The 27356-nt window shown below is 37.3% G+C and overlaps 1 protein-coding gene across 5 annotated transcripts in view; it reads left to right on the top strand.

Moving 5' to 3' along the window:
- Positions 1-27356, top strand: part of ZSWIM6 (zinc finger SWIM-type containing 6) — a 211923-nt gene that overhangs the window by 172322 nt on the left and 12245 nt on the right. For 4 of the 5 annotated variants that reach the window (XM_086361862.1, XM_086361865.1, XM_086361864.1 and 1 more), the window contains exons 5-9: positions 12929-13108; positions 17893-18069; positions 18338-18484; positions 23608-23754; positions 24826-25086. In XM_086361862.1, the coding sequence (XP_086217988.1) occupies positions 12929-13108; positions 17893-18069; positions 18338-18484; positions 23608-23754; positions 24826-25086 (912 nt within the window). Of the gene's footprint in view, positions 1-12928; positions 13109-17109; positions 17241-17892; positions 18070-18337; positions 18485-23607; positions 23755-24825; positions 25087-27356 lie in introns of those variants that run through there. The other variant, XM_086361866.1, reaches the window with a different exon arrangement.

Raw genomic sequence — 27356 nt, forward strand, 5'->3', positions numbered from 1 at the left:
TTTCTGATCATAAAGGATTATTGTCGTAAGTTAATGAAAAACATTTGTAAAGCCCTTAATATAGGGCCTGTAGCACATGATAGGCACCCAAGAATTGGTGACTATTAGTGATAATGATGATTATTTAATTAAAGTTGTAATTGGTATTCCTACATTTATTGCCTCAAAGGAACTTTTTTCAAAGCGGAACTGTATGCTTTGTCAGTATTGTGCTAGCTTCTATAAACTCTGAGTTTTCACCAAATGAAAGTGAAGCTCATTGGATCCTTATCACCTTGTCACATCATTCATAGGCAAGTCAATCAGTCCTTCAGCATTGTACACATTGATTAGTACTTTCTTAATTTTATCTTTGCGTTACTTCAGAAAAACCACACAGTGCTTAGGATAAATTTGGTTTTTGATTCTATTTTTAAAACTTTGTATTGTACTTATATCTTTAAAAAGAAAAAGAAATTGAGTGTGAAAAACAGTAGATTTGAGATACATATATATGTTAAGACATATAACTTTTGGTTTTAATTCAAAATTAACTCTATCTTCTACTTTTATTTGGCATGTGGGTGCTTTTAAGCCGATTTCCAAAATAAATTACAGTTCACACAGGTGGAAAGAAATACAGAATTCTAAAATTACAAAATAGGCACATTAAAAATAAATAAACTCATTTTGGATAGACATTTACATCATGTTATTTGTCAGTATTAATTTACTTGGTTGCCCTTTTACACATGACCTTGATTCTTTACTAACAACCTGATAATGAAATTTCTAGTCTTACAACACATCTTTCAGAGCAGTTTTTTTTGTTTGTTTGCTTTAATTTCTTCTTTTTTTGATTGGAGGATAATTGCTTTACAATGTTGTGTTGGTTTCGCTATACAACAGTGTGAATCAGCCATAAGGATACCTATGTCCCCACCCATTTGGACCTCCTTCCCACCCTCCCCGTCCTACCCCTCAAGGTTGTCACGGAGCACCAGGTTGAGCTTCCTGTGTTAAACAACAACTTCCCACTGCTATCTATTTTAGAGCAACTTTTTTATTTTAGTTTTATCTGATGTTCATTTAAGAGTAGTAGAATTATAATATTAAAACACATCTTGGCAGAAAGATATGAAAAGTTCTTAATTCTGAAACATTAATTTCATTTTTAAAGAAAATTTTATGATTTAGAAAATGAATTCAGTATAGCTTTAGAGATAGAAATGCTAAGTTTTGATCCAGTATATAGCATTCATTAGATTTAATTATTACCATGTATCTTTTTGTGTTTGTATTGTTATGTTGTCCATCAGTTCAAAATCTAAAGCCTGGTAAAGTTGTATCTCATTTTCCAGTGGGGTGCCATAGGGAAAGCTGTCACTTACAGGTTCTTTAGATACCATTTTGATTTGTCCCTTGCTTTGTGACAGTGTGTGGTCATGTTTTATGTAGTCATGTTTCATTTGAAGCTGATTTTTCTGGTTCTTAGCACGGGAAATGCATACAGTTAATAAGATACCGATGTCCATTGACTTGTAGAGAAATCCTGCAGAGAGGACACTCATAACTAGGACTTTGCATACCAAGAGATAAAATTGTTTGATCTGTATATTAATTAGCAATTTAAAAATATTTTTTGTTACATACAGTAAAATTCTTAACTATATTGTAAAATAGATGCTTTAACTGGAGCACGTATTACACCTGACATTTTTAGTGTGCAATTTTGAGTTTAGACAAAAGCATAGAGTCATATGATCAGTGAAGATGTGGAATGCTTATATCGCCTCCCAAAATTCCCTCACACCATTTTTTTTTATAATCAATTCATCACCTGCCCCCTGTCCTTAGCATTGGTAGTCTACTCTGTTCCTTTAGTTTTGCCTTCTCCAAAGTGTCATATAAATGGAATAATAAAGTGTGTGTACTTGTGTGTGCACTTATATACACTTTTGATTCTGGCTTCCTTCATTTAGTATAGTGCATTTGAGTTGTTATGTGTTTTTCAATGGTCTGTTTCTTGTTGCTAAGTAGTATTATGTTATATGAATATACCAAGTTTGTTCTTCCATTCACCAGTTGAAGGACATTCAGGTTGTTGACAGTCTTTTGCATTTACAAATAGAACTGCTGTAGACATTCTTGTAAAGTTTTTATGTGAACCTAAGTTTTCGTTTCTCTTGGGCAAATCCTGAGAGGTAGGATTGCTGGGTCGTATGCTAAATGTTTAATTTAATGAGAAACTACTGAACCATATTCCAGGACACCTATATCATTTTGCACTCACAGCAGCAGTTATGAGCATTGTTGGCCATCTGCATGTCTTCTTTGGAGAAATACCTAGTCAGTTCTTCTACCCATTTTTTAATCAAGTTGTTTGTTATATTTATGTTGAGTTGTATGAGCTGTTTATATATGCTACCTATTAACCCCTTACTGATCTTATCATTCGTAAATATCCTGTTGCATTCAGTAGGTTGTCTTCTTGTTTTGTCAGTGGTTTCCTATGCTGTGCAAAAACTTTGAAGTTCAGTTAGGTCCCATTTGTTTATTTTTGCTTTTATATCCTTTGCTTTAGGAGAAAGATCTCCCCAAAAATACTGCTATGATTTATGTCAAAGAATGTTCTGCCTGTATTTTCCTCTAGAAGTTTCATGGTTTCCAGTCTTACATTTAGGTTTTTAATCCATTTTGAGTTTATTTTTGTATATGGTGTTAGAGAATGTTCTGATTTCATTCGTTTACATATAGCTGTCTAGTTTTCCAAGCACCAGTAACTGAAGAGACTGTCTTCTCTACGTTTTATATTCTTGCCTCCTCTGTTGTAGAGTGATTGCCCATAAGTGCATAGGTTTTATTTCTGGACTCTCTACTCTGTACCATTGATCTGTGTGTCTGGTTTTTATATCAGTACCATGCTGTTTTGATTACTGTAGCTTCATAGTATAGTCTGAAGTCAGGGATTATGTTGGCTATTTGGGGTCTTTTGTGTTTTTATACTAGAGCCATTGGAATTGTGGTAGGGATTGCATTAAATCTGTAGATTGCCTTTGGGAGTATAGTCATTTTAACAATATTAATTCTTCCAATCCAAAAACATGTTCTGTCTTTTCATCAGTTTGTATCATCTTCAGTTACTTTTACTAGTCTCTTACAGTTTTCCAAGTACATGTCTTTTCCCTCTTTAGTGAAAGTGGTAGTCGCTCAATCTCGTCCGGCTCTTTGCAGCCCCACAGACTATAGTCTGCTAGACTCGTCTGTCCATGGAATTCTCCAAGCAAGAATACTGGAGTGGGTAGCCATTCCCTTCTCCAGGGGAGCTTCTCGACCCAGGGCTGGGGAGACCTCCAATTTTTTTTTCTTTAAATTGCTTGGTTATTCTCTATTTTTGTCAGTTATGTACACAGACGCCTGCTGGGGTTTTAAGTAGGGTTATGTTGATTCTTTACCATCTGAGCCGTGAGGGAAGTCCTTTTTACATCTTTAGGTAGATTTATTCCTAGATGTTTTATTCTTTTTGATGTGACAGTAAATGAGACTGCTTCCTTCATTTCTCTTTCTGATAGTTCATTGCTAGTGTATATAAATGTAGCAGGTCTGTATAATAATTCTGTATGCTGCAGCTTTTCTGAATTCATTGTTGAGCTCTAGTAGTTTTCTGGTGATATCCTTAGGATTTTTTATGTATAGTATCCTGTCATCTGCAACAGTTTCCGTTCTCATAATGATTAATGATGTTAGCATGTTTTCATCAGCAGTTTTCCATCTGTGTATCTTTTAAAAAATTTACATATGTATTTTTGCTGGGTCTTCATAGCTGCGTGCGGGCTTTTTCTAGTTGCAGCGAGTAGAGACTACTCTCTAGTTGCAGTTGCGGGTTTCTCATTGTGGTGACTTCTGTTCTAGAGTGGGGCTCCAGGGCACGTGAGCTTCGGTAGATGTGGCATGTGAGCTCCAGAGCAAGCTTAGTAGTTGTGGCACGTGGGCATAGTTGCCCCACAGCATGTGGAATCTTCCTGGACCAGGGATTGAACCCATATCCCTTGCATTAGCAGGTGGGTTCCTAACCACTGGACCACCAGGGAAGTCCTCAAACATCTTCTTTAGTGAAGTGTTTTTTTCCAATTTTTTTTGCCCATTTGTACTAGAATTACTTATTTTCTTGATGAGTTTTGAGCAGATTTTACATACTCTAGATATAAGTTCTTTGTCAGATATATGATTTGCACATATTTCTCCCCATCTGTGGCTTGTCTTTTCATTCTCTTTGTATTGTTTTTTTGTAACACAAAAAGTTTTAATGTTGTTGAAATCCACTTGATAAATTTTATCTTTCATAAGTATGCTTGATATTTATGTAAGATTATCTCTGCCTAGTCCTAAGGTCACAACAGTGTTTTCCAGAAGTTTTATGGTTGTGCTTCCCAGGTGGTGCTAGGGGTAAAGAATCCACCTGCCGTGCAGAAGACACAAAAGATGCAGGTTCAATCCCTGGTCAGGAAGATTCCCCTGGAATAGGAAATGGCAGCCCACTCTAGTATTCTTGCCTGGAAAACTCCATGGACAGAGAAGCCTGATGGACTGCAGTCCATGATCCATTTTGAGTTAATTTTTAGTAAGTTAATTGAGTTAATTTTTTAACAAACTGTGTATTATAGATTTTTTTTTAATTTTTATTTTATTTTTAAACTTTACAATATTGTATTAGTTTTGCCAAATATCGAAATGAATCCGCCACAGGTATACCTGTGTTCCCCATCCTGAACCCTCCTCCCTCCCCATACCCTCCCTCTGGGTCATCCCAGTGTACCAGCCCCAAGCATCCAGTATCGTGCATCGAACCTGGACTGGCGACTCGTTTCATACATGATATTATACATGTTTCAATGCCATTCTCCCAAATCTCCCCACTCTCTCCCTCTCCCACAGAGACCATAAGACTGATCTATACATCAGTGTCTCTTTTGCTGTCTCGTACACAGGATTATTGTTACCATCTTTCTAAATTCCATATATATGTATTAGTATACCTTATTGGTGTTTTTCTTTCTGGCTTACTTCACTCTGTATAATAGGTTCCAGTTTCATCCATCTCATTAGAACTGATTCAAATGTATTCTTTTTAATGGCTGAGTAATACTCCATTGTGTATATGTACCACAGCTTTCTTATCCATCCATCTGCTGATGGGCATCTAGGTTGCTTCCATATCCTGGCTATTATAAACAGTGCTGCGATGAACATTGGGGTACACGTGTCTCTTTCCCTTCTGGTTTCCTCAGTGTGTATGCCCAGCAGTGGGATTGCTGGATCATAAGGCAGTTCTATTTCCAGTTTTTTAAGGAATCTCCACACTGTTCTCCATAGTGGCTGTACTAGTTTGCATTCCCACCAACAGTGTAAGAGAGTTCCCTTTTCTCCACACCCTCTCCAGCATTTATTGCTTGTAGACTTTTGGATCGCAGCCATTCTGACTGGCGTGAAATGGTACCTCATAGTTGCACATTATAGATTTAAGTACATTTTATGTGAATATCCACTTGTTGTAGCACTAGTTATAAAAAGAATTATCTCTTCTTCATTGAATTGGCTTTGAACCTTGAATTGATGTTTACAATGATATATGTACTTGTTATTTCACAGTCATGTACTCTCTTGATTACTCTTAATTTTTTAGAAGGTCTCAGAATCAGGTGCTAGGGAGACCTCCACACTTTTTATTCTTTAAATTGTTTGGTTATTCTCTATCTGTTTTTGTATGTACACAGATGCCTGCTGGGGTTTTGAGTAGGGTTATGTTGAACATATAGATCAATTTTCTTTTCCATGTATTTCTTAATTAGATTTACTAATATTTTGTTGCAGTGTTTTATTTTATTTATGTAATCATATTGGTGTTTTTTTGGGGGGGCCTGGTAATATCAGGGCAATGCTGGCCTCATAATATAAATTGAAAACCATTCCCTTTCTTCTGTTTTCTAGAAGATATTTTATAGAATTGGTGTTATTTCTTTCTTTACTGTTTGGTAGAATTTTCCAGGGAAACATCTAGACCTGCATTGTTGGAGTTTTTAATTTAAAGCTATTGTGATTATTATTTTTCTTGAGAGAACTGTGATAGTTTGTGATTTTTCAAGGAATTTGTCCATTTCATCTAATAGAATTTATGGTCATAAAGTTGTTCATAGTATTCCTCTATGAACCTTTTTAAGGTCTCTAGGATCTTCAATGATGTACCCTTATTTTATTCCTGATACTCATAGTTTGTCTTCTCTGTTTTTTAGTCAGACTGATTACAGTCTGACTTCATTAATCTTTTTAAAGAACTAGCTTTTGGTTTCATTAAACAAAATTTAGGGGGTGGTTTTCCATTTATTGATTTCTAATCTGCTGTTTTCTTCCTTCTGCTTGCTTTGGCTTTGATTTCTCATTCTATTTCTAGTTTCTTAAGTTGGATATTTAGATTATTGGTTTGAATCTTCATTTAATACTGTAATTGTCTTTCTAAACTCTTTATAGCCATACATCACAAATTTTGAAATATTTTGTTTGCATTTTCATTCAGAACAATGTATTTTCTGTTTTCTTCAGTGATTTCTTTTACTCATTAATTATTTAGAAGTGTGTTAATTCCCAGATACTTGGGGATTTTTCTGAATATCTTCCTGTTACTGATTTATACTTTGTATAGTTTTATTTCTTGAATATTTGTCAACATTTGTATTATGGCCCAAAGTATGGACTATGAATGTTCTGTGCATAAATGTTGTAAATATTCTCTGTGCATTTTAGAAAATATAGGATTTAGTTTTGTTTTTTCTCTACTGATGTTAAGTGGCATGTCTGTAAATGTCAATTAGATTGTTGTTGATAGTGTTATTTTAAGTGTTCTTTATTCTTGCTAATTTTCTGTCTACTAATTCTATTAGTTATTGGGAAAGAAGTATTGAGATCTCCAAATACATTTGTGGACTTATTTATTTCTCCTTTCAGTTCTGTCGGTTTTTGCTTCATATACTTGGAAGTCTTAATGTTAGGTGCAGCATCCTCATTTAGGATTGTTACGGTTTTAGGGGAACTGACCCTTCTATCATGCTGTGTTTCACTTTATCTGGTGTAGTACTTCTTGTTCCAGAGTCTACTTTGTCTGATAATAATATGGCACTCCAACTTTATTTTGCAAGTGTTTACATAGTGTATCTTTTCCCATCCTTTTCCATCTAATTTATCTATGTCATTTTATTTGAAGTGGGTTTTCTAGTACACAGCATAGAGTTAGGTCTTATATGTTTTTTGTTTGTTTGTTTTAGGTCTTGTTTTTTTAATCTGATTTTATCATCTCTTTAATTGGTATGCTTAGATGGTTTACATTTAGTATAATTATTGATGTGGCTCAATTTAGGTCTATCATTTAATCATTTATTTGCTGTAGCCTCTCTGTGTTCCTTTGTTCCCTTTCTCCTTCCTTCTCTCCTTTGGAATATTTTTTAAAGTTTTTTTATTATTATTTCATTTAAATTTATCTATCACCTTTTTTTTTTGTATTTCTTTGTATTTTTTAAAATGATTTATTTAGTATTACAAGAAAAATACCTAACCTTAAACTGTTTATTTTGAGTTTCTATTTTGCCACTCAGAGTAGAATGTAGAATCCAACACTCACATAGGTCCCTTTGCTTGCCTCCTTCATGTTACAGGTTTCATGCATTTTACGTCTGTGCTCAGTCACTTCAGTGGTGTCCGACTCTTTACGGCCCTGTGAACTGTAGCCATCCAGGCTCCTCTGCTCATGGAAATTTCCAGGCAAAAATGCTAGAGTGGGTTGCCACTTCCTACTCCAGAGGATCTTCCTGACTCAGGGATCAAACCCCCGCATCTCTTGTATCTCTTGCATTGGCAGGCAGATTCTTTACCATGCATAGCTCCACCATACATCTACATACATTTGAAACACTGCAAGATAATGTTCATGTTTTTGCTTTCAATAGTCCTACTTATCTTAAAGAACTTAAAAAGGCAAAAATACTCCATTTTATTTACTCAGGTTTTATGTTTCTGTTGTGATCCCTTTATTCCTATAGTTCCAAGTTTCCCTTTAGTGTTATTTCTCTTCAGCCTGAAGAACTTGCGTTAGCATCAAGTCTCATAAACAATATATGTTGTTAGTTTTTCCTGATCTGACAGTGCCTTCACTTCACCACCACACATGAATGATATTTTGCCAAGTCTGGGTTGATATTTATATTTCTTTTAACACTTTAAAGATATTGTTCCACTGTCTTCTGTCCTGTATAATTTCCAATGAGAAATCACTAATTATTTGAGTCATTCTGCTTTATACAGTATTTCATTTTTCTGTGACTGCTTTCAGTGTTTTATCTTTGGTTTTCGGTGATTTTAATTATCACTGGGCATGGATTTGAGTTTATGCATTTTTTTGGTTAGCTCAGCTTCTTTGATCTGTAAATTCCTAACTTCAGTTTTGGGACATTTTCAGTAATTATTTCTTTTAAGTTTTTCTGTATCTATGTCTCATCTTCTTTGGCTCTCCAGTAATACAAATGTATTCAAATGCTTTTGAACGGTGGTGTTGGAGAAGACTCTTGAGAGTCCCTTGGACTGCAAAGAGATCCAACCAGTCCATTATAAAGGAGATCAGTCCTGGGTGTTCATTGGAAGGACTGATGCTGAAGCTGAAACTCCAATACTTTGGCCACTTCATGCAAAGAGATGACTCATTGGAAAAGACTGATGCTGGGAGGGATTGGGGGAAGGAGGAGAAGGGGACGACAGAGGATGAAATGGCTGGATGGCATATTCACTTCTGTCAATAGTGTTTACCTTCCTTGGTGGCTCAGATAGTAAAGTCTGCCTGCCGCTCTGGAGACTCATGTTCAATCCCTGGGTCCGGAAGATCATCTGGAGAGGGAAGTGGCAACCCACTCCAGTATTCTTGCCTGGAGATCCCATGGGTGGAGGAGCCTGGCAGGCTGCAGTCCATGGGGTTGCAAAGAGTCGGACATGACTGAGCCACTTCACTTTCTTTCTTTCTTTTCATCTGATGGAGCATAATTATAATGGTTGCATAAAATCTCTGATAATTCTAACATCTGGTTCATTGTTTTTCCCTTTGGAATTGATCACATTTCCCTTTTTTCTTTTAAACCAAGTAATTTTGGATCCTGAATATTTTAAATATTATAAGAGTCAAGGTCCTATTATAATCCTCCAGAGAAATTTTTTTTTTTTAAGCATACAATCAGTTAGATATATTAAGACCACGAGTTTCACCTTCTTGGGGTGATGTTCTGCTGCATTGGTTCAGTCTCAGGCACATGAGGTATGAGAATACTTGTGCCTATTTTTGTACCAGATATCCAAGGGTCTCCCTGTCTAGTTTCTGAGTGGCAGGGGGGTTTCCCTTTTCGCAATCAAGTTTTATTTCCATAAACCACTTGCTGTTATTTATTTTTCAGCTTTTTGTACTTTTTTTATTACTGTTTTTTAAACTTCATCCAGTTTTTAGTTGTAATTATGGGAAGAGATAAGCCATAATGGGCTTTACTTCATCTTGATCCTATCACATTTTGTTTCTGATTGGCATTTTAAAATATAGAAATGTAAACTGTAAACACCTGTGGCTTAGGTTGTAGCCATGTTTATTTTTTGATATAAATATCAAACATTTTGATATAAATATCAGACATTATTTGATACTTAAAATATCAGATTCTCTAAATGAAGAACTTGCTAATTTTAAGTATGAAAGAATGTAAAGTATCTCTTTTGGACAAGCAAAAAACAAACAGATCATTGTTACCTTTATCATTCACTTGGTTAACACAACTGATTAAAATGAACACAGATTCACTTTTTCAAAGAAAAAGTGTTATGAATGGCATTGAAGTACTGGTATCTGTCTTGTTTTGAAATTAATAAAGTAAAATTTGAATTTGTTTTTTTTTTGGCTGCACGGTATGGCTTGTAGGATCTTGCCCTTTCCCCCTGCACTGGAAGTGTGGAGACCTAACCATTGGACCACCAGGGAATTCACAAAACTTAAACTTTTAAAGCTTTTAAAACTGAAATATTTGCTTGAATTAGCTACCTTTTTGAAGAATGTAGAAAGCAGTGACAAATTTATCACTTATTCAAATTATGAGATATGCCTTCTAAATTCATTATGGCTTTTCCTTTGAAAAACAAGTGAACATTTTTATTGAAATATAGTTGCTTTAAAATATTGTGTTACTTTCAGGTGTATAGCAAAGTGATTTGGTTTTATATATTTATATATGTAATCAAAAATATTCATATTCCATTATTTTCCATTAAGGTATTTATAAGATATTTGACTGTAGTTCCCTGTGCTATACAGTTAAATTCATATTGTTTATCTGTTTTATATATGGTAGTGTATAAATATCAATAACCTCAGATATGCAGATATGCCACCCTTATGGCAGAAAGTGAAGAGGAACTAAAAAGCCTTTTGATGAAAGTGAAAGTGGAGAGTGAAAAAGTTGGCTTAAAGCTCAACATTCAGAAAACAAAGATCATGGCATCTGGTCCCATCACTTCATGGGAAATAGATGGGGAAACAGTGGAAACAGTGTCAGACTTTATTTTTCTGGGCTCTAAAATCACTGCAGATGGTGACTGCAGCCATGAAATTAAAAGACGCTCACTCCTTGGAAGGAAAGTTATGACCAACCTACATAGCATATTCAAAAGCAGACACATTACTTTGCCAACAAAGGTTCATCTGGTCAAGGCTATATGGTTTTTCCTGTGGTCATGTATGGATGTGAGAGTTGGACTGTGAAGAAGGCTGAGCGCCGAAGAATTGATGCTTTTGAACTGTGGTGTTGGAGAAGACTGTTGAGAGTCCCTTGGACTGCAAGGAGATCCAACCAGTCCATTCTGAAGGAGATCAGCCCTGGGATTTCTTTGGAAGGAATGATGCTAAAGCTGAAACTCCAGTACTTTGGCCACCTCATGCAAAGAGTTGACTCATTGGAAAAGACTCTGATGCTGGGAGGGATTGGGGGCAGGAGGCGAAGGGGACGACAGAGGATGAGATGGCTGGATGGCATCACTGACTTGATGGACGTGAGTCTGAGTGAACTCCGGGAGTTGGTGATGGACAGGGAGGCCTGGTGTGCTGCGATTCATGAGGTCGCAAGGAGTCGGACACGACTGAGCGACTGATCTGATCTGCTCTAATGTGTTAGTCCCATACTCCTAATCTATCCCTCCCTCCTCTTCCGTTTGGTAATTAAGTTTTCTATGTCTGTGAATCTGTTTCTATTTTGTAAGTTAAGTTTCTTTGTAATACTTTTTAGATCCCATGTTTAAGTGTTACCATATAGCATTTGTCTTTGTCTGACTTACTTCACTTAGTATGATAGACTCTAGGTCCATCCATGTTGCTACAAACAACAGCAATTATTTCATTGTTTTTCAATATTCTTTTGTGTGCATGTATGTATGTATTATGTAAGTATGTATATATACATGTGTGTGTGTGTGTGTGTGTGTGTGTATCACATCCTCTTTATCCACTCATCTGTTGATGGTTACTTAGGTTACTTCCATGTCTTGTCTATTCTTTGTATCTTTTTCAATTAGGGATTTTGTCTTTTCCAGATATATGCCCAGGAATGGGATTGCTGGATCATATATGTTAACCCTATTTTAGGGAACCTCCATACTGTTCTCCATAGTTAGTCACTCAGTCGTGTCTGATGCTTTGTGACCCCATGGAGTGTAGCCCACCAGGCTCCTCTGTCTGGAATTCTCCAGGCAGGAATACTGGAGTGAGTAGCCATTCCCTTCTCCAGGAGATCTTCCCATCCCGGCAATCAAACCCAGGTCTCCTCCACTGCAAGTGGATGCTTTACTTGAGCCTCCAGGGAACATTCTCACCAACAGAGTAGGAGGGTTCCCTTTTCTCCACACCCTCTCTAGCAAGTGTTTTTTTGTAGACCTTTAGATGACAGCCATGCTGACCCATGTGAAGTGGTGCTTCGTTATAACTCTGATTTGCATTTCTCCGAGGATTAGCAGTGCTGGAATCTCTTCACGTGCCTGCTGGCCATCTGTATGTTCTCTTTGAGGAAATGTTTACTTAGGTCTTTTGCCCATTTTTTGATTGAGATTTTTTAAAATATTGAGCTCTATGAGATAATTTATGTATTTTGGAAATTAAGCCCTTCATCACATTGTTTGCAAATATTTTATCTGAGGCCATAGGTTGTCTTTTCATTTTAAAGCAAGTGAACTTTTGATAAATGTTGAATGGTTTCATTCACAAAAAGACAAATTTAGTGATTTCATTTATATAAAGATTAGTTACTACTTAAATCATTTAGGGAAGTATATTTAAGTAAATTTTATTTTTGAAAGATCTGTTGATATATAGATATTCATACTAATGAACAGGCATAATAAAGCTGGAAATGCTTATAAGGAGACTAGGAAATAGTTTATTGGTGTCCATTGTTAAACCTTTATGATTTTATTGTAAAAAGGTAATCTTAGGAATAAATTTACTTTTTGTACAGAAGAACCGTTTAAAGTAGTTTATTAAAGCACCCATGAATAAACTCTGCTTGTAAATGAAAGTAAGAAATTGGTCCTTAAGTTTGTATTCTGAATTGACTTTGATCCAAAATGTCACACAAGTAGGAAGGTGATTAAAATCACCTTTGAAATCTCTCTCATCTTTATGTGTAACAGTATTTGGCTTCTTTGGTTCAAATTTGGGCTCTTTTGTCCTCTTTACATTGACCTCTCTATGAGATATGTTGCTTGGACTAAGGTAAAATTGCGTTATAAAAACACAGACTTGGGTCCATTTTGAAATGACTTATCATTAACTATTAGAATTGGACATTTGTAAATTTTTAAAAATTTACTTTCCTCTCTCCCTTTAAATTAGGTGCTCTGTGGATGTGTATAGTTTTAAATCCCCACTGCAAGTTGGAGCAGAAGGCCAGTTGGCTAAAACAGCTAAAAAAGTGGAATGGTGTTGATGTCTGTCCATGGGAAGATGGAAATCATGGCAGTGAATTACCCAACTTAACCAATGCTCTGCCTCAGGGTGCAAATGCCAACCAAGGTGAGTCCACAGTGATAATCTGCTCATTTTGTACCTACTTAATTGTGCCTCTGCGGTTATAACAGTAACTTACAATAAATTTGGAAACATTATTTTACTCACTTAAGAACTTACTATAACTCATGGACTTAATGTTTTAACGTGAGTGTGTGTGTGTGTGTGTGTGTGTGTGTTTTAATTTTTAATCAAGATCTGTGATTTTTTTTTCATATTCTCAGAATACAGATGGATGTAATACTTAACATGTACTAGTATGTGTTAAAATTGCATACTAATTATTTAGTTTGAATTTTAAAAAAAGTTCATGTTATGGGTGGTAGTGAATTACTGTGTAAAACAAAATTATTGAGAGACCTGAGGAACTGTTATTCTGTGTGTTGGTCAGTTCTTATTTGGGATACTATGCTATGTAATCAGTTAAAAATTCTTAGTTTTAGAATGTAGTATTTACATTTAACTCCTGGGACTACATGGGAATGGGGTGCTGCTGGCATTCAGACCAGGAAAATTCTTTATTGTGAAAGGACTGTCTAGCATACTTGCTCCCACCTACTGTAGGCAATAGTACTCTCTAGTCTTTGGCAGCTAATGCTCCCAGGCATTTCCAAATATCCTCTTAAGTACCTCTATCTCTCATTTCTCTACTGTTTTGTGTGTGTGTGTATGTTTTTTTTTTAAGTTTCTCTTTCTCTATTGGACCCACCCATTCAGGACAAGTCTTTCTAATCTTAAAAAAAGTCTGTCTTGCCCTCATTGTCCTGCTAGCTACTGACAGATTTTCTCCTTTCACATCCAATATTTAATTAATTCTTGCAAATAAAAATGTCATTCACTGTCACTGTTTTTGTGTAATTTTGTGCTGCTGCTCCCCCTTTTTTTAGAAAATGTGAAAGACTTTAAATTTATGATATATGCAAGATGGGAGTTAAATGACATCAGGAGGATTCAGGAATCAAGACTGTCTTTCAGTGTGTGCGGGTTCCATCTGTAGTTGGTACTCCTAGAAAGAGCTGGACAGTGCTGAGTATGAAATGTGATGTTAGCACAGTGTTTTCTGTCTCTACAGAGAGAGAAAATAATATGTATTATTCCATAGGGACTTGTCCAATCAAAAAGAGGTTTCAGGCTTTGGGAAGGATGATTGTCTGGCTCTCCTTTGTCTAGAGATATTTGCCTTGGGAATTCAGTATTTGAAATCTGTCACATCTTTATTGCTCATGATGATTTTATTTAATAATTTCAAAGAAAATAAATCTTCCTCTTATACCCCAAGTTTTTTTGCAGAGGCTCAGAATTTTCAAGTTTAACAATTCAACATTTATTGTCTTCCATTGCTAGGAAAAGGATGCTTACATCTACATAGGCAATATATCATTGATCTCTTCTTGACTTTATTATATTTAGAGGCTTCTTCGTGGCTGCTGTCCTAACATTTTACAGTGTACTTTTACTTTCCATTTGGTTACTTTCCCCTTGGTTAAACTTGACTATTCCATAGGCTTTAGAAAACTTCTTAGGAAGTGGTCCAACCTCCAGATAAAACAGTTTCATTTATGGTTTGACCCAGGGATATGCAGTCAGAACTAGTTTCTAAGGGCAGTATTTATGGCTGCTGTGGCTCCTCCTTTTAGAACATCCATATTCTCCAGAGGGGCTGGCAGAAGAGACAACCCTACAGAGGGGCTCTGGTGTTCAGCCTGCAGTGCTTCTGCTGGAGGGCTGAGCAGACTGGCTAGCGGAGAGCCTTTGGTGGCCCACAGAGCCTAGCAGCCATGCAGGTGGGTGAAGGGCACACATGGTCAGACCACGGGCAGAATTGCATGTGTTTGCACATCAGAATGAATGTGAAGCACAAGTCAGGCCATGTCTTTGCTGAGATTATTTGTTAGAATTAATTGACAACATTAGAATCTGTACCCTTAGAGTAGTGTTTATTTTTTAAATATACCTGAATGAGAGCCTTTTTTATCTTTTTTGATTGAAAAAACTATTATTTTATATGTGTGTGTGCTTAGTTGCTTAGTTGTGTCCAACTCTTTGCAGCCTCATGGACTGTAACCCACCAGGCTCCTCTGTCAATGGGATTCTCCAGGCCAGAATTACTGGAGTGGGTAGCCTTTCTCTTCTCCAGGGGATCTTCCCAACCCAGGGATTGAACCCAGGTCTCCCACATTGCAGGTGGATTCTTTACCCTATGAGCCACCAGGGAAGCCTGAGAATACTAGAGTGGGTAGCCTCCAGGGGAACTTCCTGACCCAGGAATCGAACTGGAGTCTCCTGCATTGCAGGTGGATTCTTTACCAGCTGATGATGATGATTTCGTCACTAAGTCGTTTCCGACTCTTGCGACCCCATGGACTGTAGCTTGCCAGGCTCCTCTGTCCATGGGATTTTCCAGGCAAGAATACTAGAGTGGGTTGCCCTTTACTTCTCCTACTTTGCCACCTGAGCTACCACAAATTTGTGTGTTTATCATTCTAACCATTTAAGATCATGTTTCTCTATTTTCTGTGCTACTACAAAAAATTTTTAAACATAAGATATCTAAGATAAAAATTGACCAGAAGAAAAGAAAAAAAAAAAGAAACTGACCAGGACTTCCCTGGTGGTCCAGTGGTTATGACTCCACATTCCCACTGCAGAGGGTGCAGTTTCTATCCTTGGCTGGGGAAACGAAGATCCCACGTGCTGTGTGGCAAAAAAAAAAATTGACCATAATTTTGATACTTAATCAAGTCAACTTTTTTAAGTCATTGTCTCTGTACATTTTTTTTGTTTCTGTGCTATTCAAAGCTTTATATTTTATATTTTCTTTTAAACAGTATTTAGGTGTTTTTTTTTGTTGTTACAATTGGTATTATTGATCTCTTAAGAGCCAACCACTGTAAAAAGTCTGGTGTGTGTCTTCTATGTATGTCTATGATCTTACAGTCACATAAAAACATGAAAAGTTAAGATTTTAATTTTTTTAATGAAATTGATACCACAGTGGATTAAGTAGACAGATAGGACTTTCATTCTCTTAGTGCGTGCATAATACCAAGTTGCTCTTTTAAAGTCTTCTTTTAATTTTAAATTCTGTTTCTGTGATTTGAGTTAAATGAAATTGCACAGCCACTTAACACTTATGTGTGATTTGGATTTTGGACTATTTGATTGACTGACTGTAAGAAGTCATGGAATCAGTTTCTTTATATTTATTCTGCTCTGCAAAAAAGCCCTGGTAGGTTCCAAAGGCTATGAAATACAAGGTCCTCGTTCCCCATCTGCAAAGTGTACACTGTCTGCTCCTAACAGGCAGTCTGGGCAGGGGCCAGAACAGATACATCAATGTTTATGCCTCTCAAATTGTCTGTCATCCATGCATTTTGATATGTCTGCCATTCAAGTACAGCTGTCTAAGTCCACCTGAGACCAAGCTGAAGTAATGTCTCTTTCTGTTAAAGACCATTCAAAAGCCTTTCAGAACAGCTGACATAGCTGAATTTGGAGTGAGGTTATCTGTGTTTTGATCTTGACTGCCATTGCCTGGGTGTGTGACCTTGGCAAGTCACTGTACGTCTCTCGATTTTCGGTTCCATCAGCAGAATAGAGGGTTTGGTCTGGATAAGTTTTCAGAGCTTTTCTTGATTCAGGTGTGTTTTGATTTTTATGATTTCCTTTATGTCTGTGCTTAGCCAAAGCTCCAAGGACAGGAAGATGAAACTTTACCAATTAAGGAAGCTCCAGATTTTACTTCTCATTTAGTTAAGTCTCAGAACAGTGAGGGGTGATACTTGAGTTAAATAAAGTACCCATAAATAAAAATAGTTTGTTACCCTAATTGTCAGTTGAGGCTCTTTCTAAGGTTTGTGCCATAGTTGAAGGTAAGTCTGGAGTTCGGGACCCAAGGGCTGGGAGGGCAGGTAGAATTCGAACCATGTTTTCCAGAAGAACTGAATAATCCCAGAAGTTGGGGTAAGAATATCCTTTATTTCGCAAACATTTCTTTTCTCCGTCAGGTCCTGAAACTTGAACCCTCTTCGGAGTGTGTGCCTCTGCTCTTTTGTGATGCCCCAGCATACACTATGCTGGGGACATCACACCAGTCATGGAACCTGCACGGGAGTCAGGAGGCAGCCTGTAGGGCAAGGTAAGTGCGCTGGTTTGTTTTGTAGCTATGTTGTGTGGCTTTGTGAAATGTTAAATATATGCATTTATGCCCTTTGGGATATAAAGTACCATTTCATCATTATATCCCAAGAAGCATAATAATTTTAATTGTGCAAAACCGCACAATATAGTTAAAAAATACAACCAAAAGCACAACCCTTCTGCATATTTTTAAAGGCTGATTGCATCTTCCTGAAAGGTTCCATGGCTGGTGTCTCATCTCTTGCATAGTGTTTGTTGATCCCATCAGGGTAGCCCACCACAGCACCTCAGAAATGGGGAGCAGTGAGTTTTCCTGTGATTTTTGTGCTAAGTGCCTCCTCCGAGTGTATTTGGCATGGAAACTAGACGTGACAATTCTTTTTGCAGGACGCCTTTAACCTTAGCTTTGATGGCTGCAGAGTGTGTGTGTTTGATAAAACAAGAGAATGAATGGTGGCTCTTTGGGCTGATTTGCCTCCTAGTACTTAGGACATGAGACTATTCACCCTCCATCCTTCTGCTTAGGGGGTGCAGGGCAGTCTGTGTGGGTGTGTTCATGAACATCTGGCCACAGAATGCTATGGTATGAAACTGATTTATTGACGTGTGAATCATAGCTGACACAGCTTTCTGAATTGTGGAAAAAACAGATTCATCGAACAGGCCACATCGGACAGTGTTCACCCGAGCCATTGAGGCATGCGATCTCCACTGGCAGGATAGCCACTTGCAGCACATTATCAGCAGTGACCTATACACCAACTACTGTTACCATGACGACACTGAAAACTCCCTCTTTGACTCCCGCGGGTGGCCCCTCTGGCATGGTAAGTGGCCAAACCGGAAAGACATTTCCATGACTTACTTCTTTGTTTAGTTTCTATAGCATTACTGGAGTGGGAGGTGGAGAGTTGAGGGATTCAATGGGAGATGGATGAATGCTTGGCAGTAGGAGTTTTTCATTCAAATCCAAGTTCAGAAATGGTTTCTTGTGTCTTTTTAATAGTATTTTGGGGGAAACATCTTACTATTAAATCCTGTTTTTATAGATATATCTGATAATGGCAACTTTCCTCCCTTCACTTTGTGTTTTAGAACATGTTCCTACAGCCTGTGCACGAGTGGATGCATTACGTTCTCATGGGTACCCCAGAGAAGCACTGAGACTAGCAATAGCTATTGTTAACACATTAAGACGACAGCAACAGAAGCAGTTGGAAATGTTCCGAACTCAGAAAAAAGGTGAATGTGTGAAGGAGTTTGTTTCCATTGGAATGGGATTCTTGGTGATAATGTCACTAGGTTTCATGTTCTTTGGCGGGGAGAGAGCTTTTAAAATTAGAGCCATGGAGATGGCTTCACTCACCACTCTTTTGAAATGTTTAATAGCTAGCTAATCGGTGACAAATTTTAGGCATTTTCCCTCTCTGGTTGAATGTTGTGAAACATAGGTTGTTTTTTTGTTTGTTTGTTTGTTTTTTAATGTTTCTTAGTTTCCTAAGTTAATTTTTTTTAAGGGGACAGTTGTTGTTTTTTGGGTTTTGTTTGGTTTTTTTTAACTGTTTGAGTTATGTAGTATATTTAAATTACCTAAAATGCAAGTTAACCAGATATATTTCATTCTGTGAAGAAACATTTTAATTGTGACAGTAAGGGCTCCAGTGGTAGACTGCCTATGTTTGAATTCTGGCAAGAGGTCCCGGCTGGAGACCTTAGGCATTGACTTGATCTTATCTGTGGACTGGGGCTCAATTGAGGACTTGTGTCCTGGAGTTGAAAGATTAAACTAGTTATTTCCTATAAAGTGCTGAAAGCAGGCCTCACATAATATAGAAGCACTGTAAAACATTTTAATTGTAATAACTTGTATATCAGGACATGATGTGTATTTAAAGTGACCAAAGAGAACTCCTGGATTTTTTAGATTCTGTAAATAACCTTTGATGAGCTGTCAACTGGCAGAACATATTTAACTCCTCTTTGTCTCAGTTTATTAATCTTTTAAATTTTAAATAAGCATTGCTGCTGCTAAGTTGCTTCAGTCGTGTCCGACTCTGTGCGATCCCATAGACAGCAGCCCACCAGGCTCCCCTGTCCCTGGGATTCTCCAGGCAAGAACACCGGAGTGGGTTGCCATTTCCTTCTCCAATGCAGGAAAGTGAAAGTGAAGTCGCTCAGTCGTGTCCGACTCTTAGCGACCCCATGGACTGCAACCTACCAGGCCCCTCTGTCCATAGGATTTTCCAGGCAAGAGTACTGGAGTGGGGTGCCATTGCCTTCTCCATAATAATTGCAACAGAGTTGTATTACATGCATAAGGCCCTGATCAAAAGAAAGAAATACGATGCTTTCTCTGATTAATCCATGTGCTTCTTTTTCTTCTGTACATGTAGATCTTTTTTATTTTTCTCTGGTAAGATTGTTTTGTTTTTACTCTGGAATTTTATATCTTATTCAGAGAGAAGTAGTTTTAGTTGTGATTTTTTTGGCTTGTATTTTTATTTTATTCCTTGGGCAGTTACACACACGGTCTAGGGTATAGCTGAAAATTATCAAAAGTTAAAATGGGCTGGAGATTATTAGATTGTTGTAATATTTTATATCCTCTATATTACAAGTATTAAAAATGTTAACTAACATGTTTTGATGAAAGAAAGTTCCAAAGTGACCACATGAACCAAAAAAGGGGGAGGTCAGATAGGACTGGAATGTCATATCCCTGAAAGTCATTACTTTGTCCACTTCTTCATGTTCATCAAAGCATCACTGGTTACCAGATATATTTGCAGAATATGTTGTTTGGCCCTTAGCAAAATTTTTCTGAAGTCTCTCCCTTCACCTAAACACATACAATATATGGCCAAGAGGCGTTTACTTCTGAAAAGTAGAAAGGATGAAAATAGGCTAAGAGAGAATGAAGTATTTTTTATACTGCAACAGGACAGCTTGTTCTTGATCATCATTGGAGTTTTGAAACTTTACTTTATTGCTCTTTACTAAAAATATTTTTAAAATGAATTTAATTTAAATGTTACAATATCTAAGAAATACAAAATGTAAAAATGTTAGTTCATGTAGATTAAGTTGAAACAAACATGTTAAGGTATTAATAGCTGCCTTTGAGGTCTCAGACTCATTTCTCTTTTAGCCTTTACATAAGAAAATTTTTAAATTCAGACTATTCTTTACTAGTACTACATATCATATCTGTATATCTTTCCCTACTTTATTTTTGTTTGCCCATATTCAAATAATAGGCGTTTTTGTACTGTTACAATTCCAAATTGCTGTAGCAGTTATTTCTTATGGGGCCAAGATTAGTAAATAAAATATTTGGCATATGTCAACTTTAAAAAAAATTGATATAATTGACATACAACATTGGTTTCAGGTATAGAACATAATGATTCCATATTTATGTATGTTTTTAAATGATTGCCACAGTAAGTCTAATACACACACATGCACACATACAAAGAAATAGAGGAAAACAACAGAATGGGAAAGACTAGGGATCTCTTCAAGAAAATCAGAGATACCAAAGGAACATTTCATGCAAAGATGAGCTCGATAAAGGACAGAAATGGTATGGACCTAACAGAAGCAGAAAATATTAAGAAGAGATGGCAAGAATACACAGAAGAACTGTACAAAAAAGATCTTCACGACCCAGATAATCTAGGTCAGTGATCACTGACCTAGAGCCAGACATCCTGGAATGTGAAGTCAAGTGGGCCTTAGAAAGCATCACTACGATCAAAGCTAGTGGAGGTGATGGAATTCCAGTTGAGCTATTCTAAATCCTGAAAGACGATGCCATGAAAGTGCTGCACTCAATATGCCGGCAAATTTGGAAAACTCATCAGTGGCCACAGGACTGCAAAAAGTCAGTTTTCATTCCAGTCCCAAAGAAAGGCAATGCCAAAGAATGCTCAAACTACAGCACAATTGCACTCATCTCACACGCTAGTAAAGTAATGCTCAAAATTCTCCAAGCCAGGCTTCAGCAATATGTGAACCGTGAACTTCCTGATGTTCAAGCTGGTTTTAGAAAAGGCAGAGGAACCAGAGATCAAATTGCCAACATCCACTGGATCATGGAAAAAGCAAGAGAGTTCCAGAAAAACATCTATTTCTGCTTTATTGACTATGCCAAAGCCTTTGACTGTGTGGATCACGATAAACTGTGGAAGATTCTGAAAGAGATGAGAATACCAGACCACCTGATCCGCCTCTTGAGAAATTTGTATGCAGGTCAGGAAGCAACAGTTAGAACTGGACATGGAACAACAGACTGGTTCCAAATAGGAAAAGGAGTTCATCAAGGCTGTATATTGTCACTCTGTTTATTTAACTTCTATGCAGAGTACATCATGAGAAACGCTGGACTGGAAGAAACACAAGCTGGAATCAAGATTGCTGGGAGAAATATCAACAACCTCAGATATGCAGATGACACCACCCTTATGGCAGAAAGTGAAGAGGAACTAAAAAGCCTCTTGATGACAGTGAAAGAGGAGAGTGAAAAAGTTGGCTTAAAGCTCAACGTTCAGAAAACGAAGATCATGGCATCCGGTCCCACCACTTCATGGGAAATAGATGGGGAAACAGTGGAAACAGTGTCAGACTTTATTTTTCTGGGCTCCAAAATCACTGCAGATGGTAACTGCAGCCATGAAATTAAAAGATGCTTACTCCTTGGAAGGAAAGTTATGACCAACCTAGATAGCATATTCAAAAGCAGAGACATTACTTTGCCAACAAAGGTCCGTCTAGTCAAGGCTATGGTTTTTCCTGTGGTCATGTATGGACGTGAGAGTTGGACTGTGAAGAAGGCTGAGCGCCGAAGAATTGATGCTTTTGAACTGTGGTGTTGGAGAAGAGTCTTGGGAGTCCCTTGGACTGCAAGGAGATCCAACCAGTCCATTCTGAAGGAGATCAGCCCTGGGATTTCTTTGGAAGGAATGATGCTACAGCTGAAACTCCAATACTTTGGCCACCTCATGTGAAGAGCTGACTCATTGGAAAAGACTCTGATGCTGGGAGGGATTGGGGGCAGGAGGCGAAGGGGACGACAGAGGATGAGATGGCTGGATGGCATCACTGACTCGATGGATGTGAGTCTGGGTGAACTCCGGGAGTTGGTGATGGACAGGGAGGCCTGATGTGCTGTGATTCATGAGGTCGCAAGGAGTCGGACACGACTGAGCGACTGATCTGATCTGATCTGATGCACATACATATATGTATGCATGTGTGTGTGTATATATATGTATATATATAGAGAGAGACAGACGTGTTGCTAAGAGTAATACTCATGTTTCTGTTTTTATCCTGGTTGTGTATATTAAAAATCATTGACAGAAATTGCAGGGAAAGAGCCTTCCAAGGAATCTAGCGCTCAGTTTCCATAGATTGTAGTACATTGTGCCAGGCCATGCTTTATTTCTATGTACTAAGAGTTGGTAGTCCAAAACAGAAGACTTCTAAAGGAACATTGAACTTGGTGGAATAGCTCTTTAGCTATTTACAAGCCAATATTTTTCTTGTTTATTTTATATTATTTGTAGTTTTTATTGTACTTTCCTTCAAGAAGGAACTACTACTGTTTATTATTTTAGTAAACACTTACATGTAAAGTACTGCATTGTTTACAATAATGGAGTGTACCCTAAAGTACTTGCAGTTTTTCTCAGCACTCTAACTTGAGAATTTTAAAGTTCTAACGTTCCGTGAAGACAATGAAAAGGGATACATTCCATCCAAATTATGTTATCTTCTGTTGTAGTTCCCCTTTGTGGAAAAGTTTCTCTCTTAAATGGTTTACATATCCATGATAAGGAAGACTCTTGTAAGGTGATAGGGGAGTTCAGGTCTGACCCAGAGTGTAGCTGCTCTTTAGACTCTATTTTAGGTGACTCAGTGAGAAGAATATGTTCTTAATAAAGTTGTAGTTAGTTAGCCAATGATAATTCCAGGGAGAATTCTTAGTTCTCTTTAAAGCCACTCCTCGGAGGTAAGCAGAGTTGTCCTTAGCTTCTCAGGTGAAAAGTTGGAATTCATTTTTCCTCATACATTATAATTTAATAGTGTAAACAATAATGTCAACCTAGTACTCTGGACACATGAATTAAATAGATGTTTGAGAGTTTTCTTGGGCAGTTAACACCATTTACATTGATTCACAGATGACCCTTTAGAACTTAAAATAGTTTACAAGTTCGGGTTTTACGAAACCTTGTTTTTTAATTAAAGAGGAATTTTGAATTGAATGTAGTATTAATTTGTGAGGATGCTGCTATTAAATGGTAAAGCCTTTCTTTCCTCTACTTCTCTTCATATCTCAATTCTCTTTTCTTACACAGAGCTACCCCATAAAAGCATAACCTCAATAACCAATCTGGAGGGCTGGGTTGGACACCCCCTGGATCCCGTGGGCACACTTTTCAGCAGCCTTATGGAAGCCTGCCGCACTGACGACGAAGGCTTCCCTGTGTTCTCAGATTTTACAGGTAAAAGTAAAACATAAAAATAAAATAATAAAAACGTTGACGTTTGTCTCGTGTGCTCCCCACCTAAACCCTGAATGGCGTTCGTCACTGGTCATGGTTCTTCGCTGTTCCTTCTATGAGTCCATTCCATATAGTTAACAGGACTAGCGGTTAGCAGGAAATGGTACTGCCACTTTTTAGGCAGGCTTCTCAAACTGGGGAAAGTCTTGGCGTTGACAGTTGGCAGCATGTATCAAGAACCTAAAAATACTCATTCCCTTCTATCAGTGATTGTGTATCTAAGAATTTATCTGTGTTTCTTACTATTTTCCAGCATAAAGATATAAAATAAGGATATATATCATATGGCAGGGAAGAAGGTTTGTACCTTTGCTGCTCCCATGACTGGATTAGCTTGGAGAGTTAATTATCTAGCCTGTGGTGGTTGCCCTCATGGATTTTGGTGACCCAAACTCTTATCAGGAGGGTGAGGGTATGACTCTGAATCCACTTTCCTTGGGAGTTTGACAGTTGAAGTTTGTTAAGAATTTGTAAATAGAAGCACCTTAACAGTGATAAGACGATGTTCAGAGAATCATTCTCTTTTGACAACTGATGACTCTGATAACAAAAAGGACCATGAAATTGAGTTACATATATGTTGTGTTCTCTACTGTTTTTATTATAAATTACAACACTGGTAAAAGTATGAAAAATTTTCAATTCTAGACTTTAAAAAATTGGTAACTATTACAGTCATCCTGTAATTTTACTCTTGGTTAATTAAAATTTTGTTTACTGTTAAGTATTCTTAGTATCTCTTCTTAGATTTATGGTTTTCTTTGGTGATTCCTTTTTAATGAGAGAAAAATATTTGTTCTATGCTTTCCTCCAGAACATACACATTTAGTCAATTGATGGTCATTTTTTTTAAAGATATTGGAAAACTATATACTTTAACATGGTTTTCCAGCTTTCTTGGAGCTAAGTCAATAATTCGTTTAATAAGAGTTCCGGGTAAAATATTAATAGATTGTGCCTGTCAGAACATCTGCAAAAGTAGTTTCTGAACTCTGATTTCTTCTGTGACAGAGAATATGGGACAGTGCAAGTCTCTGGAATACCAGCATCTACCTGCACACAAATTCCTAGAAGAAGGGGAATCCTACCTAACGCTGGCCGTGGAAGTAGCCCTAATAGGGCTGGGACAGCAGCGGGTCATGCCTGACGGGCTGTACACCCAGGAGAAGGTTTGCCGCAACGAGGAACAGCTCATCTCCAAGCTTCAGGAGATTGAATTGGACGACACACTGGTGAAAATTTTTCGCAAGCAAGCAGTCTTCCTGTTAGAAGGTAACTGATAACTTCTCCACTTGTTTAGCCCATTTTATTTAGGCATTCCGCTTTCTTATGTTGGGAATACTGTTTGAGTACATTTAATACAGTAGTTATCCTGATTGGTATGGTCGCTGAGTGTCACAGGCATGTTCATTTTCCAAAAAGTAGTATCACTTAATAAAAAAGTATAGATGTTTAGATGTTTACTATTTATTAGGTGGTCATGTAAGCAATGAGGCTGCTAAAAATGAGCCCTATTTGAATGTCACAAGCTTTAAAAAGGACTGTTTATTTTTAAACTGTTGTTCTTGAGATAAATGTAAATTTTATATTTAGTGAATTATTGCTGGTAGCCATATTCCTTTATGACTGGTAGCCATATTCCTTGGATCTATTAAGTAATAAAATGGAAACTGGTTGGCATTCCTCCAAATTATTGGCTGTTACATGACTTCTGGATTTTGAACCTGTCATTTGCACATCCTGATAAAGGACCAACAACTGTAGAAGTGAATTTTCACTGTGCTAATTATTTCAGAAAATCCATTAGGTGTAGATTCATCAAGGTAAAAGTTTCATAGAATAAGGCAAAGTCAAGTTTTTTTCTTTCTTTCTTGTAAGGTCAAGAGAAAAGTGAAAATGTTAGTTGCTCAATCATGTCCAACTTCCTGTGACTCCATGGACTGTAGCCCGCCAGGCTCCTCTGTTCATGGAATTCTCCAGGCAAGAGTACTGGACTGGGTAGCCATTCCTTTCTCCTGGGATCTTCCTGACTGGGGATTGAACCCCAGTCTCCTGCATTGCAAGCAGATTTTTTACCATCTGAGCCAAACAGACAAATCCCCAAATTTTGACTGATATTTTTTTAAATGTTTTTTCCTTGTCAACAATAAGTGTACTTAATGTGGTAACCTACTCTTTTACTGGAGAAGGAAATGGCAACCCACTCCAGTATTCTTGCCTGGAGAATCCCATGGACAGAGCAGCCTGGTGGGCTACAATCCATGGGGTCACACAGAGTCAGACAAGACTGAGGCAACTTAGCATTAGCAGTCTTTTACACAGATTTGGGAGATGTCAGAACTTTTTAATTGCTTCCATCTCTCAAGTACATGTGTGTTATTTTTGTGGGATTCTCTGTGATTGATAAGCTCATAGAATATGGTTTCTTTGTCTTGTATTTGGAATGACTATACTTAGGGAAGGGATTTAGAGAAAATAGCATTTCAAAACCTCTCTTATATGTCCAAAGCTAAAGATCTAGTTGAAAAAAATTTTTTTCATTAAATGCACTTTACATTTATATATTTTAGAAGTACAGTTATTTTTATACTGGCTCTTAATAACTCTTGGTAAACTGCCTTTTGAGTTTTATTATTCTGAAGGAATAGAAGAGGATACGTGCTTTTCAAAGTTGATAGTGTCTGATACCTGTTCATCACTTACTTATCTTATGTCTTCATGTTCATTACTTACGAATATTTTTAAACTTTGTTTTACTCTTTGATTAGACCATACTTTCTTGTTAAACATTTTAATTAGAACTATGCCCGATAAGGAGTGCTGATGACTTATCCCAGCCTCCGCTCCTTTCCCAGCCTTGCTCAGCCCACAAAGAGTGGGTGGTGCAGGACAGGAAGAAGTCCAAGGGGAAGCCAAGGGACCATTTCTATAAACTCCAAAAGATAAATGCTCCATGATAGAATCAACTGCACTGGGCACCAAGTTCTTCATGCATTTATACTCTGTGAATTTCAGGGGCAAATTAGTTAGCTGACCTAAGTATCTGAAAAAGAGGAAGCAGTAACCCTGTATTGTTGCTGAGTGTTAGTCACTTCTGGACATACTGTGGGCATATTGGATCATACTAGACATACTGTGGACATACTGGAAAAACACTTCTGGGGAACTTAGATTCCAAATTTAATTTTTTCACTTTTCAGTACACTGGAGCTCTGGGACACTGATTATTCATTGACAAATAATTCTATGATACCTGACTGAATGTTTTGCTTGTTGGGAAGTGCTATTATATTGATTATGCATCCTGGCTTTCCTTGCATAGTACAGAAAGGGAACTTGATGGTTTAAGGGAAATGCTGAAAGGAAATGGAGGAGAGATACAGAAGAAAAACAGATGTTTGCTATAATTAGTCCTTAATAAAGTAGAGTTAATGTCTTACTCTGCTCAAGCTGCCATAAAAAAAATACTACAGGTTAGATGCTTAAACAACAGAAGTTTATTTCTCACAGTTCTGGAGGCCGAGAAGTCCAAGGCCAAGGCG

The sequence above is a fragment of the Bos grunniens genome, chromosome 20, assembly GCF_055505025.1.
Source record: "Bos grunniens cultivar Pamir isolate PY7600 chromosome 20, Bosgru_T2T1.0, whole genome shotgun sequence".
NCBI classification, from domain to species: Eukaryota; Metazoa; Chordata; class Mammalia; order Artiodactyla; family Bovidae; genus Bos; species Bos grunniens.